At 44.0% G+C, this 20,611-nt stretch overlaps 1 protein-coding gene across 1 annotated transcript; it reads left to right on the top strand.

The window, feature by feature from the left end:
- Positions 1 to 1,367: 1,367 nt before the first annotated feature.
- LOC130283204 (zinc finger protein 252-like) lies at positions 1,368 to 20,611 on the top strand. Its single transcript, XM_056532410.1, has 11 exons — positions 1,368 to 1,561; positions 3,682 to 3,841; positions 3,961 to 4,152; positions 4,232 to 4,355; positions 4,657 to 5,899; positions 5,960 to 6,024; positions 12,951 to 12,975; positions 16,941 to 17,055; positions 17,684 to 17,875; positions 17,955 to 18,075; positions 18,546 to 20,611. The coding sequence occupies exons 2-11, from the start codon at positions 3,764 to 3,766 to the stop codon at positions 20,357 to 20,359; spliced, it is 3,969 nt and encodes a 1,322-aa protein (XP_056388385.1). The 5' UTR covers positions 1,368 to 1,561; positions 3,682 to 3,763; the 3' UTR covers positions 20,360 to 20,611.

Raw genomic sequence — 20,611 nt, 5'->3', positions numbered from 1 at the left:
TTGAACTCCGTCCCTCATTTGGTTGATTTCATTTTCCTTGGACCATTCATATGTCCTTATTTCTTCTCAACAAAATACGTTTTTTAGAGGATTAAATATTTTAAAGGGTAGCTCCCACCATCCTATTTTTTTCTTTTCTGTCCCTGCCTATTACCCATCTATCCCTAACCCCCTCCCTGCTTTTAATTTAAATTTTTACTATATTAAAAATGCTTTTTGTCTGCCTGGCAGTGTGCTCACTACCAGGCAGACTTCCCCAGCAGGCACCACGTCACTGATGCCTGCTGGGTGGGGGGGAGACTTCCGCCCTTAGTTCATCTACACAGGGTGCCTCCAGCTGTTTCATCACTACAACTCCCAGCTTGCCCTGACATCTATTGGCTGTCAGGGCATGCTGGGAGTTGTAGTATTGAAACAGCTGGAGGCACCCTGTGTAGATAAACTATATTAGTTACATGCGGCGCTAGCCTGTCCCCTCCGTCTCCCCCCCTCCCGCCATACCCCGTTCCCTCCATCACAACCCCCATTACACTTACTGCAGAGTCCGGCAGCGGGCGTGCAGGGACAGCGGCGACAAGGCAGCGGCGATGTGCGGGAGGAGTGGCCTCCCAGCCAGTGGCCGGGGAGCCAATGCCCTCGCTCCCTGTCTGTCTGATTGACAGGCAGGGAGCGAGCGCAGACTGAATGAAAAAGGACCAATGCCCGGCCGCATCAGTCCTTTTTCAGGCGTGAAGTCACGCCAGGCTGCAGCCGGCCACTAGGAGGGAGACCCCTAGTGGCCGGTTTTCAAATGAAAATTAAACAATTTTAATAAAAAAAAATAATAATAAAAGTATATTAGAGATATGTTGTAGTACATAAGTACTACAATGTATCAAAAAATAAAGTTGGTGACAGTGCCCATTTAAGCTAAATAAATCATTCTTTGAGATGCGTTGGTGATTTTTTGGAGCATTGTATTATGGAATACAAAGGGCAACACATGATGGCTGTATAAGAGCTTAACTCCATATACCATCATTTCCAGGCTGTTCTTATGACCTATGAAGGGATTTTTCAGGGAGGGGTACAGGGGCATGGAAGATGTTACTATGGGATACCATAGGACAGTGGTCTTCAACCTGCGGACCTCCAGATGTTGCAAAACTACAACTCCCAGCATGCCCGGACAGCCATCGGCTGTCCGGGCATGCTGGGAGTTGTAGTTTTGAAACATCTGGAGGTCCGCAGGTTGAAAACCACTGCCATAGCATATTAGAGGTAGTGATATGTAACAAGGGAAAAATTACACAGTCTAGTGTTTCCATGAGCAGAAATTCTGGAAAAATGAAAAAAGACTACTAATAACCTTTTTCTGTATAAGATAAAAAAAATAAAAAATAAACTACAAGTCCCAGCATGCTTTAGGGTTCAGAGTCACATGACAAGTATACAGAATGCTTCCACGACCAGAGATGTGCTCCGCTCCAGCAGGAAATGACACCTAGAAGGAGGAGGGGCAGGAGTGCAGGGACTCCGGAAATCTTTTGTTGCACATCTTGCAGATGGTGGAAGTGCTGGGGTGAGTCCTGGGCTCAGGGATGGTGGAAAGACGTAGAATATCTGTCATGTCCTGGAAAAGGAAGGTCCAAGAATAATCCAGACAGGGAGATGTCACAGCCAGGAACTCTGGGGTGGAAAATGGAGAAATTCTTATAAAACTATCCTCAACATGTGCAGGATTTGCTGTCTGTGCCAGTGCAGTGTATGCTCCTGTATGTAATCCCTGGGATGGAGGACACAAGCCACATAGTCCTGCCTGAATAGTCTGAGCATGTGGAGGATATGTCCCCTAAAAATGGAGAGAGATATCACAGCCGACAGAGTGAACACATACTCCCTGTATCAGTCCTATCATACAGCACATCGCTCCCTGTATCAGTCTTATCATACAGCACATCGTTCCCTGTATCAGTCCTATCATACAGCACATCGCTCCCTGTATCAGTCCTATCATACAGCACATTGCTCCCTGTATCAGTCCTATCATACAGCACATTGCTCCCTGTATCAGTCCTATCATACAGCACATCGCTCCCTGTATCAGTCCTATCATACATTACATCACTCCCTGTATCAGTCCTATCATACAGCACATCACTCCCTGTGTCAGTCCTATCATACATTACATCACTCCCTGTATCAGTCCTATCATACAGTACATCACTCCCTGTATCTGTCCTATCATACAGCACATCGCTCCCTGTATCAGTCCTATCATACAGCACATCGCTCCCTGTATCAGTCCTATCATACAGCACATCGCTCCCTGTATCAGTCCTATCATACAGCACATCGCTCCCTGTATCAGTCCTATCATATAGTACATCACTCCCTGTGTCAGTCCTATCATACAGCACATCGCTCCCTGTGTCAGTCCTATCCTACAGCACATCGCTCCCTGTATCAGTCCTATCATACAGTACATCCCTCCCTGTATCAGTCCTATCATACAGCACATCGCTCCCTGTACAGGGAGCGATGTGCTGTACGATAAGACTGATACAGGGAGGTATGTGCTGTATAATAGGACTGATACAGGGAGGGATGTGCTGTATAATAGGATTGACACAGGGAGGGTTGTGCTGTATCAGTCCCAATGTTCACATTATCTCTACCTGTTTTCAAACATATGCATCATCCTTCCCTAAATCAGATCCATCATGCACAACATCACTCCTTCTGTCATTCTAATCATATACAGATATACAGCACATCCCACCCTGTGTCAGCCCCTCATATACAACATACTTCCCTGAATCAGACCCATTGTACAGCATGTCACTCCCTGTATCAGACTCATCATACAGCATCTCCCACCATTTCAGTACTATAATCCGCAACATTCCTCCCTGTATCAGAACCATCATATACCTGTTACTCTGTATTAGCTCCATAATACACATGAGCAGGTCAGCTTAGCAAAGGCTGTAAATAGAGAGGAAAGCAGATACAAGGCAGTTTGCAGGGAAGAATCATATAAGCTTTACAATTGTGTTGAGAGAGAGCAGAGCTCATGCAGTGAACTGTAGAAGAGAAGTTGAAGAGGTTGTCAGACTTTGCTGAAGTTGAAAAAGAAGGTGAACCCTTAGTTTAAAAAAAAAATAAATAAATTAACCCTATTCATCTGCAGTCAGTTCTTTAAAGGGTAGCTCCCACCATCCCATTTTTTTTTTGCTAGCCCGTTTACCCCCCCCCCCCCCCCCCGCTATGGAACTAGCCCGTAGCCTCCTCGCCCCCCGCCCCGCATACCCCGTTCCCTCATTACACTTGCAGTTACTGCAGAGTCCGGCAGCGAGCGTGCAGGGACAGCGGCGGCAATGAGGCGGCGATGTGCGGGAGGAGTGGCCTCCCAGCCAGTGGCTGGGGAGCCAATGCGCTCGCTCCCGCCTGTCTGATTGACAGGCAGGGAGCGAGTGCATCCGAACTGAAAAAGGACTGATTGCCACTCCAAAATCAGTCCTTTTTCAGTGGCCGGTTTTTAAATGTAAATTAAACCTTTTTAATGAAAAAAATAATAATAAAAGTATATTAGAGATATGTTGTAGTACATAAGTACTACAACATATCAAAAAATAAAGTTGGTGACAGTGCCCATTTAAAGGACATAAGGAGACCATTAACACCATGTTTCTATTTCAGATTGAGTCGCTGGACATATTCATCATTAGTTATATCTAGTAATAACCTTTAATGAGAGAAAATAATCGCTGAATTCCTGAGAATGGACAAGGGGAAGACTTGCATGACAGCGAGGATAATAAATATCACCCTGGAGATCATCTACCTGCTGGTCGGAGAAGTAAGAAATTCTAGGAATGATGTCAAACTTTATTACATTTAATCTATAGTAAGCTTAGACTATATAAAGAATTATGGGAATGTATGGAATTGTATTCACATGTCTCTCTCAATACTTAGGATTACACAGTAGTGAAGAAGACATCTGGTGAGTGTATGACCCCCAGCAGCCATTACTCTATGTCAGGAGGATGGAACAAGCCCCAAATCCCGATCATGGAGCCCCCAAGTCAGTCACCGATACCTGAGAGGAAGAATAACCAGAAGATCCTCAAACTCACAAACAAGATCATTGAGCTTCTGACTGGAGAGGTGAGCGCTGATGTGACATTATACTGTAATACATGGAGAACTGAATCTGGGGGATGACTGTATCATCGTGTGTGTACAGGTTCCTATAAGGTGTCAGGATGTCACTGTCTATTTCTCCATGGAGGAGTGGGAGTACATCGAAGGACATGAGGACATTTACAAGGACATCATTATGGACATCCACAGGCCTATTGATTTACTAAGTAAGAAAATACTGTAAGGTTTTATTTTGTTTGTTTGGTTTTTTAACCACAAAATAAGTTTTGCTTTTAATGAAGATTGAGACATTTAGTCACTACGGGGGAGATTTATCAAAACCTGTGCAGAGGAAGAGTGGTGCAGTTGCCCATAGCAACCTATCAGATTGCTTCTTTCATTTTCCACAGGCCTCTTTAGAGGCCTGTGGAAAATGAAAGAAGCAATCTGATTGGTTGCTATGGGCAACTGCACCACTCTTCCTCTGCACAGGTTTTGATAAATCTCCCCCTACATTTCTTCCAACAGGGCCACCTAACGAGAATTCCCCAATTGGTTGTCCCTCTACGTGTATTAAAGAAGAATTTCGCCCTATTAATGATCCAAGTTTCACGGTGAATGTTATGAGTGAACCTATAGGTCCTCAGCAACAATATCAATGTTTTCATATTAAGGAGGAACAAGTCTCAGGTGACAGACGGAATCTTACAGACTCTGACATGTATACACCCACAGATCATGCAGAACAATATTTATCTACTCATATTGAGGAGAAATATGTCTTACATGATGGAGAAAATCTCATAGACTCTGACAATTATACACAACAGTATTCATCTTCTAATATTAAGGAGGAACAAGTTTTAAGTGATGAAGGAAACGTCACAGCCCCCAGCATTCATGCACCCATGGATCATGCACAACAGTATTCATCTTCTAATATTAAGGAGGAACAAGTTTCACCCAGTAAAGAAAGTCTCACCATTACTCACGCACCTGAAGATCAACTGAATATTATTGGACATCAAGAGTTTCTCTCCCAACCATTTTCGAAGCATATCTTGGTCCATTCTAATCCTTTATGTCAAACCGAAACAAAGACAACCTTTCCCTGTTCAGAATGTGACAAGGTTTTTCAATTTAAATCCGCTCTTGTTCAACACGAGAAGCAACATGAGAGGCGGTATCCTTGTAACCAGTGTGAACAAAAGTTCAAATCTGTGGCCTATCTATCCATCCATCAAAAGATTCACTCAGAACTGAAACCGTTTCAGTGCTCGGAATGTGGCATCAGTTTTGTGCGGAAAGCAAACCTTAGAAGACATCAAAAACTTCACAATGGAGAAAGGCCTTTTCCTTGTAGCGAATGTGGGAAACGTTTTATCACTAACAGAGATCTAATAGCCCATGTGAGGACACACACGGGTGAGAGACCCTACTCTTGTAAGGAATGTGGTAAGGCTTTCATCAGGAACTCACATCTGGTAGTACACCTCAAAATCCACACAGGGGAAAAGCCACATTCTTGTACAGAATGTGGCAAATGTTTTATCAGTAGCTCAGACCTAATAAAACATAACAGAACGCACACTGGAGAAAGGCCATATTTTTGCCCTGAATGTGGGAAATGTTTTATAACAACTTGGGAACTTAAAAAACATTTGAGGATTCATTCTGGGGAGAAACCATATTCCTGCAACCAGTGCGGTAAACGGTTTGCCTGCAAACCTTACCTCCAGCGACATCAGAAAACTCATGCCCACAGTAGGACGTAATATTTCTTTCAACATGGAAATTTTCTGTTATTCCTCATTGTACTTGAACAAAACAGGGAACTTAACCTTGTCACCCAAAGCCCCAGATTCCACTTGGCTGACCAGGATGATTGTGGAGAAAGTTAATTGACCATGTAATGTATATGCAGGTGCTGCCATGTTGTTCTTGGTGATAGCTTCGCCTCTCTCTCTTCCATAGTAATGACAAATATGGCCAAAAATGATAGATAAATGTTGGTTGAATACACCAACTTCTTATTTGTATTGTTGTCTTCCATCAGTAAAAGATGTCGGTGAGAAAAAAAGAAGCTGGAGTATGATGCATTTCAGTTTTCCTTTTTTCATGTGGGAAATAAGCCTTTTCTAGGATGCATCCAATAGACAAGAGAAACAGAAAATAACGCAGCACTCACCACATGTTCTTTGTTCACCTTCTTCTTTATTCGGTTTAAAATGTGCAGACAGGTACAGCAGGTGAGAGGAGACCTAGCGTGCGGGGGGATGTGAGTGGCGACGGACCGTTGCGTGCTCTCGGCACATCGATGGCCTGACGAAGTGCCGAGAGCACGCAACGGTCCGTGGCCACCCACATCCCCCCGCACGCTAGGTCTCCTCTCACCTGCTGTACCTGTCTGCACATTTTAAACCGAATAAAGAAGAAGGTGAACAAAGAACATGTGGTGAGTGCTGCGTTATTTTCTGTTTCTCTTGTCTATTGGATGTATCGTGCTACTATGAAGAACGCATTGCACCACCGAGTTCTGTGCGGATGGACAGGTACATAACACCACTCATACAGCTACTACGTTCACAAGTCCGATACTGGTGCTGGTGTATTTCTACTAACATACCTTTTCTAGGATGCATGCACACTATGATTTGTGCATCCAGCAGCTGGATCTGTCGGGAGAATTTCAATAGCGCCTGCTGCCGAATCCGTGTCATACCCAGTTCATTTCAATGAGCTGAACAGAGCCAACAAGTGACTCCGTTTAGCTCATTCTCCGACCATACCTGGCTTTTGATCCGGACTTAACACCGCGTTCTCCTGTGGTTTTCAGGCCAGGTCAAGAGCCAGATACGGTTGAAAAATGAGCCAACCAGAATCACCAGCTTACTCTGTTTGACTCATTGAAATTAATGGAATACGGCACAGTAAATTGTGCACACACCTGTAGAGAGGGTTCTCCGATTTCCCTGATCCCATGGTAAATAAAAATCTCAGGTGAGTTAATTAGGTACACCGCTGCTAGACATCTTATCTATGGATAGGGGATAAGATGTCCGATCGCAGGGGTCCCGCTGCTCGGTCCTCCCATGATCTCCCGAGGCACCCGGCGTTCTAAATAAACGCCAGGTTCCTGCGGCAGTGGTCGTGATGTCATGCCACGCCCCCTCCATTCATGTCTATAGACATGACTAGAGAGGGTGCGGCGTGACGTCACAATCATGGCTTCCGACTCCGAGCAAGATGTTTAGAACGCTGGAGCACCGGAGTACCCCTTTAACATAGTTGCTAAATCCACAGACCTAATTGTAATAATCCTTTCATAGTCCTCTCATAATTTCCTCTTGACAGGTTTTGATAAATCTCTCCCAGGCTCCCCACGATAATGATAATACAGTAAATAGAAATCCTTAGATCTAAAAATAAGAATAAAGTGCTGATGCCTATTAGAGATGAACGAACTTACAGTAAATTCGATTCGTCACGAACTTCTCGGCTTGGCAGTTGATGACATATCCTCCATAAATTAGTTCAGCTTTCCGGTGCTCCGGTGGGCTGGAAAAGGTGGATACAGTCCTGGGAAAGAGTCTCCTAGGACTGTATCCACCTTTTCCAGCCCACGGGAGCACCTGAAAGCTGAACTAATTTATGCAGGATAAGTCATCAACTGCCGAGCCGAGAAGTTCGTGACGAATCGAATTTACTGTAAGTTCGCTCATCTCTAATGCCTATAACATACAACTAATTGTGGGGAGTCTGTGTTTATTGTGCCTATCTGAACGTATACATAGTGTATATGAGTGGTCTCCAACCTGCGGACCTCCAGATGTTGCAAAACTACAACTCCCAGCATGCCCGGACAGCCGTTGGCTGTCCGGGCATGCTGGGAGTTGTAGTTTTGCTACATCTGGAGGTCTGCAGGTTGAAGACCACTGGTGTATATGCTGTATATTTTAAGCTGCAGATTTTGTGCTGTGTTCAGACTTGCATAGCTCAATATAAACAGCATAAAATCTGCAGAATAAATTCTGTAACATAAATTCTGCAGCCTATATGCTACGTGTAAACTTACCCTTGAGCCAGTGCACAGATTCCCTGGGTTTGGTACATCCCTGGCTTACTGTTCAGTAAGGGGAGAAGGGACTACTTGTATCTCTGCTCCACGTACAGAGTATTCATGGTAATGTAGCTGCACCACAGAAATGACTGTGTAAGTGACCAGTGATGTGTTATGCATCGACAGTTACATAAACAGCTCTATGCAGATGCACACTGTCCTGTAGCCACCCAAATATCACTCTGGCACCAGTTTCATCTGTATATGATGCCTGACAATCTCCAATACCTATATGACCCCTGACAACCAAAGTTTCCCATGTGCAATACCTGTATGACCCCTGACAACCTTAAAGGGGTATTCCAGGCCAAAACTTTTTTATATATATATATATATATATATATATATATATATATCAACTGGCTCCGGAAAGTTAAACAGATTTGTAAGTTACTTCTATTAAAAAATCTTAATCCTTCCATTAGTTATTAGCTTCTGAAGTTTTCTGTCTAACTGCTCAATGATGATGTCACGTCCCAGGAGCTGTGCATGATGGGACAATATCCCCATAGGAGCTGGACAGCTCCCGGGACGTGAGTCATCAGAAAGCAGTTAGACAGAAAACAGCAACTCAACTTCAGAAGCTAATAACTATTGGAAGGATTAAGATTTTTTAATAGAAGTAATTTACAAATCTGTTTAACTTTCCGGAGCCAGTTGATATATATAAAAAAAAGTTTTTGCCTGGAATACCCCTTTAATTTTGCATGTGCAATACCTATATGTCCCTTGCAACACCTCAATACCCTCTGACAACCTCCATTTTCCATGTGCAGCATTACCTATATAACCCATGAAAACCTCTTTCACATGTGCAATACCTATATGACTCCTGACTACGTCAATTTTCTCTGTGCAATCTCTATGGGGAGATTGATCAAAACCTGTGCAGAGGAAAATTTGCCCATAGCAACCAATCAGATTGCATCTTTTATTTTTAACAAGGCTTCTGCGAAATGAAAGAAGCGATCTGATTGGTTGCCATGGGCAACAGAGCAACTTTTTCTTTGCACATATTTTGATAAATCTCCCCCTATATGACCTCTGACAACCTTATGTTTGGGCCAAATAACACAGCTTGACCATGACTTGAACCCCTTTAGCATAATTTATAGTATATACCATAACCTATACTCCTATGTGAAAAAAAAATAAAAAAAATAAATAAACATGCTTTAATTTATGCTATAAAGTTATGCTATGGAACAGTGTCCCCCAACCTGTGACTCTACAGCAATGCTAGAAAGAAAAAGAGGAAGCGTTGACAGCAGGGACTGGCAACATGGGATTGGTGGCAGGTGAGTACAGGTTTCTTTATTAAAAGGCTGAGAACCTGTGACCAGTTATCATCACCTTTCTATCCCGAACCCTTTGTAGTCACCCAAGGGAAAGGCACTACAATTACAGCTCCACACAATGGCAGTCAGGTCACGTGAAATGTGTTCTACTTAAAGAAGCTTCATGGCTTCAAGATCTCCCTCCAGATACATATTTGATCCACAATACATCCATTGACATGACACTTGCTCCTGCTTCAGGAACTTCAACAACCACCTCAGAGGACTCACAGACTTTATCTAGTAATGGAATGACCCAGTACAAGCCAAAAGTTATAAGTCAAAGCCCATCAATCTAGAAATTTGGTTTTGTAGTATTTAACTCCTTCAAGCTATTGGGTATACATGTACACCTGTTGAGCGTGGGAGGGGCATCAAGAAGGCACAAGATCTGTGCCCGCTCCGTATCTAGTAGCTGCCACATGGTCCATATTTCAGCAGCCACGGACAGAGATCAGCATCGGAGCTAGGTCTGATTCTGGTAACTCAACCATTTTTGATGCCACCATCTATAGTGACAGCGGCCTGTAGATCATTAGAAGCTGCATGTCTGCCAATCCTAGGGTCCCTTTTGCTGCAACACAATTGCAAGTTGCCAGTTGGTTGCAATGGCAGCCAGAGCCCCTCTGAATGCCTTCTGGGCTGCCATGTCAGACATACCATTAAAGCCTGCCCCAGGCAAACTGTACTATTAGATCAACAACTATCCAATCCAGCAAAAAAAAACTGCAACACAGTTTTCTGCATGTTAGGTGTGATTTTGCAGCTTAGTTTCATTACAATTAATGGAGCCAGGTTGTAATACCACATGCAACCTGCAGAAAGGTATGGTGCTGTTTTTGGAAGAAATTGGCTGTTTTGCTATTGCTGGATAACCACTCTACAGAGCTTAGCATCATTTTGATTAACACTTTACAATATAATCCCTCTACAGCGTCTTTAATAAATAAATATATATATATATATATATATATATATACACACACACACACACACACACACACAAACACTGCTCAAAAAAATAAAGGGAACACTATGATAACACATCCTAGATCTAAATGAATGAACTATTTGTATGAAATACTTACGTCTTTACATAGTACAATGTTCTGACAACAAAATCACACAAAATTATCAATGGAAATCAAATTTATCATCCCATGGAGGTCTGGATATGGAGTCACACTCAAAATAAAAGTGGAAAACCTCACTACAGGCTGATCCAACTTTGATGTAATGTCCTTAAAACAAGTCAAAATGAGGCTCAGTAGTGTGTGTGGCCTCCACGTGCCCGTATGACCTCCCTACAATGCCTGGGCATGCTCCTGATGAGGTGGTGGATGGTTTCCTGAGGGATGTCCTCTCCAACCTGGACTAAAGCATCCGCCAACTCCTGGACAGTCTGTGGTGCAATGTGGCGTTGGTGGATGGAGCAAGACATGATGTCCCAGATATGCTCAATCGGATTCAGGTCTGGGGAACGGGCGGGCCAGTCCATAGCATCAATGCCTTCCTCTTGCAGGAACTGCTGACACACTCCAGCCACATGAGGTCTAGCATTGTCTTGCATAAGGAGAACCTAGGGCAAACCACACCAGCATATGGTCTCACAAGGGGTCTGAGGATCTCATCTCAGTACCTAATGGCAGTCAGGCTACCTCTGGCAAGCACATGGAGGGCTGTGCGGCCCCCCAAAGAAATGTCACCCCACACCATTACTGACCCACCCCCAAACCGGTCATGTTAGAGGATGCTGGTTCTTCACGGCGTCTCCAGACTCTGTCACATCTGTCACATGTGCTCAGTGTGAACTTGCTTTCATCTGTGAAGAGCACAGGGCACCAGTGGTGAATTTGTCAATCTTGGTGTTCTCTGGCAAATGCCAAACGTCCTGCACTGTGTTGGGCTGTAAGCACAATCCCCCCCTGTCGCCAGGCCCTCATACCACCCTCATGGAGTCTGTTTCTGACCGTTTGAGTGGACACATGCACATTTGTGGCCTGCTGGAGGTCATTTTGTAGGGCTCTGGCAGTGTTCCTCCTGCTCCTCCTTGCACAAAGGCAGAGATAGCACAGATATATATATATATATATATATATATATATATATATATATATAAATTCAAGCAGGAAGCAGCACATCCAGATAGACAGTAGTAGGTGCAAGCAGGTCTATGGGGCCCCGGTCACAGGGTCCAAAAGCATATCCAAAAATGAAGGCGGCCGCAGCACACTGGGATATCCAAGTAAAAAGTGGTTTATTCCATGAACAAAAAGTGCAAGTGCACTTGCAATTTTTGTTCATGAAATAAACCACTTTTTACTTGGATATCCCAGTGTGCTGCGGCCGCCTTCTTTTTTGTATATATATATATATATATATATATATATATATATATATATATATATATAAAGAGGACCCAGAACTGACCCCTGGGGTCCCCACTAGTAACAGAGCTACAGAACTACAAGTATCAGCACTTCCAAGTTCCAGCATATAAGGGGACACTTCAGAGATGGGCATATGGAGGAAATCCGACTAGACCAGGCATGATCAGGATGTTACTATGGGGTATTATAGGGTATTACAAATAGTAATGTGTAATGAGAGAACTACAAGCTCCAGCATTTCCTTGCTTTTACTATGGGATGAGTGGACATTTTTTGGAAGGAACTGATATGAAGAAAGGCAACTAGTCTAAATATGATCAAATTGTAATTATTGCATACTTTAGGACAGTGGTCTCCAAACTGTGGACCTCCAGAGGTTGCAAAACTACAACTTCCAGCATGCCCGCACAGCCAACAGCTGCTGGGAGTTGTAGTTTTGCTGGGAGTTGTAGTTTTGCAACCTTTGGAGGTCCACATTTGGTGATCACTGCTTTAGGATACTACAAGTCCCAGCACATCCAAGCTTTTATCTAGAGGATTTCAGTGGACATTCCAGATAGACATATGAGAGGAGAGAACTCCTGGGGAGGATGTTTGGAGGGTGGGGGATGGGGGTGCAGTTGCCCGTAGCAACCAAGCAGATCGCATTTTTAAAGAGGTCCGTAAAAAATAAAAGAAGCAATCTGATTGGTTGCTATGGGCAACTGCACCATTTTTCCTCTACACAGGTTTTGATGAATCTCCCCCCTATAGTCTTGTAGCTGTTGTAATGAGATATTGGGAAACACCTTTATTTTCTGTATAATATCAGAAAAACTACAAGTCCCAGCATGCTTGGCGTTCAGAGTCACATGACAAGGATAGGAAATGCTTCCACGACCAGAGATGTGCTCAGCTCCTGCAGGAAATGACACCTAGATGGAGGAGGGGCAGGGGTGCAGGGACTCCGGAAATCTTTTGTTGCACATCTTGCAGATGGTGTCTATGAGGAAGTGCTGGGGTGAGTCCTGGGCTCAGGGATGGTGGAAAGACGTAGAATATCTGTCATGTCCTGGAAAGGCACCGTAAAACCTAAAGCTTTTAATTAGATAAATTAGGGAAAAAAGCAGCAACTAAATTGTGATATCCCAATTTAGAGAGAACACACAGGATGTCATATACAAGTAAACTACGGTGACGGCAATGCAGAAACAATGACAGCTTCAGCTTGATGACAGAACACATACTCCCTGTATCAGTCCTATCATACAGCCCATACTCCCTGTATCAGTCCTATCATACAGCCCATACTCCCTGTATCAGTCCTATCATACAGCACATTGCTCCCTGTATCAGTCCTATCATACAGCCCATACTCCCTGTATCAGTCCTATCATACAGCCCATACTCCCTGTATCAGTCCTATCATACGGCACATTGCTCCCTGTATCAGTCCTATCATACGGCACATTGCTCCCTGTATCAGTCCTATCATACGGCACATCGCTCCCTGTATCAGTCCTATCATACGGCACATCGCTCCCTGTATCAGTCCTATCATACGGCACATTACTCCCTGTATCAGTCCTATCATACAGCCCATACTCCCTGTATCAGTCCTATCATACAGCACATCACTCCCTGTATCAGTCCTATCATACAGCCCATACTTCCTGTATCAGTCCTATCATACAGCCCATACTCCCTGTATCAGTCCTATCATACAGCCCATACTCCCTGTATCAGTCCTATCATACAGCACATTGCTCCCTGTATCAGTCCTATCATACAGCCCATACTCCCTGTATCAGTCCTATCATACGGCACATTGCTCCCTGTATCAGTCCTATCATACGGCACATTGCTCCCTGTATCAGTCCTATCATACGGCACATCGCTCCCTGTATCAGTCCTATCATACGGCACATCGCTCCCTGTATCAGTCCTATCATACGGCACATCACTCCCTGTATCAGTCCTATCATACAGCCCATACTCCCTGTATCAGTCCTATCATACAGCACATCACTCCCTGTATCAGTCCTATCATACAGCCCATACTCCCTGTATCAGTCCTATCATACAGCCCATACTCCCTGTATCAGTCCTATCATACAGCCCATATTCCCTGTATCAGTCCTATCATACGGCACATTACTCCCTGTATCAGTCCTATCATACGGCCCATACTCCCTGTATCAGTCCTATCATACGGCACATTACTCCCTGTATCAGTCCTATCATACGGCACATTACTCCCTGTATCAGTCCTATCATACGGCACATTACTCCCTGTATCAGTCCTATCATACGGCACATTACTCCCTGTATCAGTCCTATCATACGGCCCATACTCCCTGTATCAGTCCTATCATACGGCACATTGCTCCCTGTACCAGTCCTATCATACGGCACATTGCTCCCTGTACCAGTCCTATCATACGGCACATTGCTCCCTGTACCAGTCCTATCATACGGCACATTGCTCCCTGTACCAGTCCTATCATACGGCACATTGCTCCCTGTACCAGTCCTATCATACGGCACATTGCTCCCTGTACCAGTCCTATCATACGGCACATTGCTCCCTGTACCAGTCCTATCATACGGCACATTGCTCCCTGTACCAGTCCTATCATACGGCACATTGCTCCCTGTACCAGTCCTATCATACGGCACATTGCTCCCTGTACCAGTCCTATCATACGGCACATTGCTCCCTGTACCAGTCCTATCATACGGCACATTGCTCCCTGTACCAGTCCTATCATACGGCACATCGCTCCCTGTACCAGTCCTATCATACGGCACATCGCTCCCTGTACCAGTCCTATCATACGGCACATCGCTCCCTGTACCAGTCCTATCATACGGCACATCGCTCCCTGTATCAGTCCTATCATACGGCACATCGCTCCCTGTATCAGTCCTATCATACGGCACATCGCTCCCTGTATCAGTCCTATCATACGGCACATCGCTCCCTGTACCAGTCCTATCATACGGCACATCGCTCCCTGTACCAGTCCTATCATACGGCACATCGCTCCCTGTACCAGTCCTATCATACGGCACATCGCTCCCTGTATCAGTCCTATCATACGGCACATCGCTCCCTGTATCAGTCCTATCATACGGCACATCGCTCCCTGTATCAGTCCTATCATACGGCACATCGCTCCCTGTATCAGTCCTATCATACGGCACATCGCTCCCTGTATCAGTCCTATCATACGGCACATCGCTCCCTGTATCAGTCCTATCATACGGCACATCGCTCCCTGTATCAGTCCTATCATACGGCACATCGCTCCCTGTATCAGTCCTATCATACGGCCCATCGCTCCCTGTATCAGTCCTATCATACAGCCCATACTCCCTGTATCAGTCCTATCATACAGCCCATATTCCCTGTATCAGTCCTATCATACAGCCCATACTCCCTGTATCAGTCCTATCATACGGCACATTACTCCCTGTATCAGTCCTATCATACGGCACATTACTCCCTGTATCAGTCCTATCATACGGCACATTGCTCCCTGTACCAGTCCTATCATACGGCACATTGCTCCCTGTACCAGTCCTATCATACGGCACATTGCTCCCTGTATCAGTCCTATCATACGGCACATTGCTCCCTGTATCAGTCCTATCATACAGCACATCCCTCCCTGTATCAGTCCTATCATACAGCACATCGCTCCCTGTATCAGTCCTATCATACAGCACATCGCTCCCTGTATCAGTCCAATCATACAGCACATCGCTCCCTGTATCAGTCCTATCATACAGCACATCCTCCCTATATCTGTCCTATCATACAGCAGATCCCTCCCTGTATCAGTCCTATCATACAGCACATTACTCCCTTTATCAGTCCTATCATACAGCACAACGCTCCCTGTATCAGTCCTATCATACAGCACATCCTCCCTGTATCAGTCCTATCATACAGCACATCGCTCCCTGTATCAGTCCTATCATACAGCACATCGCTCCCTGTATCAGTCCAATCATACAGCACATCGCTCCCTGTATCAGTCCTATCATACAGCACATCCTCCCTATATCTGTCCTATCATACAGCAGATCCCTCCCTGTATCAGTCCTATCATACAGCACATTACTCCCTTTATCAGTCCTATCATACAGCACAACGCTCCCTGTATCAGTCCTATCATACAGCACATCCTCCCTGTATCAGTCCTATCATACAGCACATCGCTCCCTGTATCAGTCCTATCATACAGCACATTGCTCCCTGTATCAGTCCAATCATAGAGCACATCCCTCCCTGTATCAGTCCTATCATACAGCACATCGCTCCCTGTATCAGTCCTATCATACAGCACATCCCTCCCTATATTTGTGCTATCATACAGCACATCGCTCCCTGTATCAGTCCTATCATACAGCACAACGCTCCCTGTATCAGTCCTATCATACAGTACATCACTCCCTGTGTCAGTCCTATCATACAGCACATCGCTCCCTGTATCAGTCCTATCATACAGCACATCGCTCCCTGTATCAGTCCTATCATACAGCACATCGTTCCCTCTACCTGTCCTATCATACAGCACATCGTTCCCTGTATCAGTCCTATCATACAGGACATCGCTCCCTGTATCAGTCCTATCATACAGCACATCGCTCCCTGTATCAGTCCTATCATACAGGACATCGCTCCCTGTATCAGTCCTATCATACAGCACATCGCTCCCTGTATCAGTCCTATCATACAGCACATCGCTCCCTGTATCAGTCCTATCATACAGCACATCGTTCCCTCTACCTGTCCTATCATACTGGGCTTACTCTTTATTGAACAAGTAATATAAACTATTTTGGCAATTAAAAAAGTAGAACCATAGTTATCTGCAAGTTACCATTCTGTTCTTTGAAGGATTTAAGGTGGCCATTTAGCCTATGTTTCCAATTCAGGTTGAATCCTCAGTAACATACATCATTATTTATATCTAGTAATAACCTTAAATGGGAGAAAATAATCGCTGAATTCCTGAGAATGGAGAAGACTTGCATGACAGCGAGGATAATAAATATCACCCTGGAGATCATCTACCTGCTGGTCGGAGAGGTGAGATATTCTAGGAATGATGTGAAACTTCATTACATTTTATCTATACTAATAAGCCGAGAACAGGGATATTCAAACACTGTTCCCCTAAATATTATTCTGCCGCTTTGCCACTATGCCCCCATATGAACTTGTCACTGTGACCCCAAATGTACTCTGCAATTAAGTCATTGCCTATGACTCCACAGCTATTGCAAAGTACAACTCCCATTATGCACAGACAGAAGGTCATGATGGGAGCTGAATTTCTTCAACAAATGGAGAGTCACAGGTGGGGGGGGGGGGGGGGGGGGACACTATTATTCACCTGACAGGCTCCATGTCCTTGGTCCTATGCTGATCCTCTGCTCTGGCCTCTTCTAGTCAGGCCTGGCCAGGGCAGAATTATGCATGCAGTACTGAATGCATTGCCTGCATCACAGAGAAAGCGTCGGGCAGCCAGGCAGGGAACAAAGTGTTCTCTTGCTCAGCTATTCATTTGTAGCAGCATCTTTAAGACACCAATAAAAATGCAGGTGGCTAGTGGTGCAGATGACTGGTGGCCGTCGTCCTGGTCTGAACCGGCTTAGATTATAAAGAATTATTATAATGTATATAATGATATTTACCTGTATTTTTCCATACTTAGGATTACACAGTAGTGAAGAAGACATCTGGTGAGTGTGTGACCCCCAGCAGCCATTACTCTATGTCAGGAGGATGGAACAAGCCCCAAATCCCGATCATGGAGCCCCCACCTCAGTCACCGATACCTGAGAGGAAGAATAACCAGAAGATCCTCAAGCTCACAAACAAGATCATTGAGCTTCTGACTGGAGAGGTGAGCGCTGATGTGACATTATACTGTAATACATGGAGAACTGAATCTGGGGGATGACTGTATCATCGTGTGTGTACAGGTTCCTATAAGGTGTCAGGATGTCACTGTCTATTTCTCCATGGAGGAGTGGGAGTACATCGAAGGACATGAGGACATTTACAAGGACATCATTATGGACATCCACAGGCCTGTTATTTCAGGTAAGATAAAAAAATATATATAGATATACCGGTGTGTGTGTGTGTGTATATAGATATATATTCCAGAAGAGCAGCACTACTACAAAAATAAAGAAAAAATAAAGAGGGTGCTCGCAGAGGCAAGAGCCTTGGTCAGGGGCTCACTCAATATAGCAATCCAATGATTCCACAGCACACCAAAACGATTAAAAAATAAACGGTGATTTTATTCCATATCCAGTGTTACAAATACGCTACGTTTCAGCAGCCTCTCGCCGCTTGAAAATGGCAGAGAGAGGCTGCTGAAACGTAGCGTATTTGTAACACTGGATATGGAATAAAATCACAGTTTATTTTTGAAATAATCGTTTTGGTGTGCTGTGGAATCATTGGATTGCTATATATTTTTTTTTACATCATTGGTGTACGCCATTTATTGATTAAGTTGTATTGAAGGTTGAAGTTTCTAGTCACCACATTTCTTCCAACAGGGCCGCCTGATAAAGATTCCCCACCTGTCCCCGGTTGTCCCTCTATTTGTATTAAAGAAGAATGGCTCCATTTTAATGATGCAAGTATCAAAAGCAGCGTGAGTGAACCTATAGGTCCTAAGCAAGAATATCAGTGTTTTCATAGTAAGGAGAAACAGGTCTCAAGTGATGGAAGAAACCTTACAGACTCTGACATGTATACACTGACAGATCATACACAGCAATATCCATCTCCTTATATTAAGGAGGAGGAAGTCATAAGTGATGGAAGAAACCTTACAGACTCTGACATGTATACACTGACAGATCATACACAACAATATCCATCTCCTTATATTAAGGAGGAGGAAGTCATAAGTGATGGAGGGAACCTTACAGACTCTGACATGTATACACCCACAGATCATACACAACAATATCCATCTCCTTACGTCAAGGAGGAACAAGTCTCAAGTAATGGAGGAAACCTTACAGACTCTGACATGTATACACCCACAGATCATACACAACAATATCCATCTCCTTATATTAAGGAGGAGGAAGTCATAAGTGATGGAGGGAACCTTACAGACTCTGACATGTATACACCCACAGATCATACACAACAATATCCATCTCCTTATATTAAGGAGGAGGAAGTCATAAGTGATGGAAGAAATCTTACAGATCCTAACATGTATACACCCACAGATCATAGAGAACAATACTTATCTACTCATATTGAGGAGAAATATGTCTTAAATGATGGAGGAAACCTCACAGAGTCTGACTTTTTTGGACCAACAGCTCATAAACAATATTCAAGTCTTCGTACTAAGGAAGAACATTTCTCAAGTAATGAAGGAATTCTCACAGACTTCAACAATTTCATACCGACGGATAATACTCAGCAGAATCCATCTCTTTATATTAAGGAGGAACACATCTCAAGTAATGAAGACTTCAATATTTATACACCAACAGATCATGCACAACAGTATTCATCTTCTTATATTAAGGAGGGACAAGTTTCACACAGTGGAGAAAGTCTCACCATCACTTACACATCGATCGATCATACGAATTCTATTGAACGTCAAGAAGTTCTGTCACAATTATCTTCTGATGGTTTAGTCCATTCAAATCCTCCCAAAACAAAGACAACTTTTCCCTGTTCAGAATGTGACAAGGTTTATAAATTTAAATCCGCTCTTGTTCAACACCAGAAGCAACATGAGAGGCGGTATCCTTGTAACCAGTGTGGAAAATCATTCAAAACCTTGGCGTATGTATCCATCCATCAGAAAATTCACTCGGATAGGAAAAAGTTTCAGTGTTCAGAATGCGAGAGTTTCTTTGTGCGGAAAGCAAACCTTCGAAGACATCAAAAACTGCACATTGGAGAAAGGCCTTTTCCTTGTGGCGAATGTGGGAAACGTTTTATCACTAACAGAGATCTAATAGCTCATATGAGAGCGCACACGGGTGAGAGACCCTACTCGTGTACAGAATGTGGTAAGGCTTTCTTCAGGAACTCACATCTGTTAGTACACCTCAAAATCCACACAGGGGAAAAGCCGTATTCTTGTACAGAATGTGGTAAACGTTTTATCAGTAGTTCAGACTTAGTAAAGCATAATAGAACCCACACTGGAGAAAGGCCATATTTTTGTCCTGACTGCAGGAAATGTTTTGTCACAACTTGGGAACTTAAAAAACATCAGGAGACTCACTCAGGAGAGAAACCATATTCCTGCAACCGGTGCGGTAAACTGTTTGCCTGCAAATCATACCTCCAGCGACATCAGAAAACTCACGAACGAAGCAAGCAGTAACATATCTTTCAACTTTAAAATAGTTTGTTATACTTGTGGATCTCATAGGAGATATGGACATAACCAAAGCCTAAGATTCTAGTTTACTGACAATGTTATAGTTTATTGAGGTGCTGCCAGGGCCGATGTCCTGCAGGGACGCATGGGAACGGAGTTCGTGCACTTTTTCCACATCAGGAACACTGTTCCTATTAGCAGGAGTCCTGCAGGACCAGCACTTAAAGGGGTACTCCCGTGGAAAACTTTTTTTTT

This window comes from Hyla sarda, chromosome 7, assembly GCF_029499605.1.
Source record: "Hyla sarda isolate aHylSar1 chromosome 7, aHylSar1.hap1, whole genome shotgun sequence".
Taxonomy (NCBI): Eukaryota; Metazoa; Chordata; class Amphibia; order Anura; family Hylidae; genus Hyla; species Hyla sarda.
The sequence above is the reverse complement of the archived record's forward strand: the minus strand, read 5'-3'. Positions and strand labels throughout refer to the sequence as shown.

Excerpts from the sequence above, each read along its gene's own strand:
- LOC130283204 (XM_056532410.1), top strand. The coding sequence starts at position 3,764 with ATGGACAAGGGGAAGACTTGCATGACAGCGAGGATAATAAATATCACC. Across the intron at positions 6,025-12,950 it reads CCAGGATGATTGTGGAGAAA|ATGGTGTCTATGAGGAAGTG; the intron begins GTTAATTGACCA and ends CACATCTTGCAG. Across the intron at positions 17,876-17,954 it reads TTGAGCTTCTGACTGGAGAG|GTTCCTATAAGGTGTCAGGA; the intron begins GTGAGCGCTGAT and ends GTGTGTGTACAG.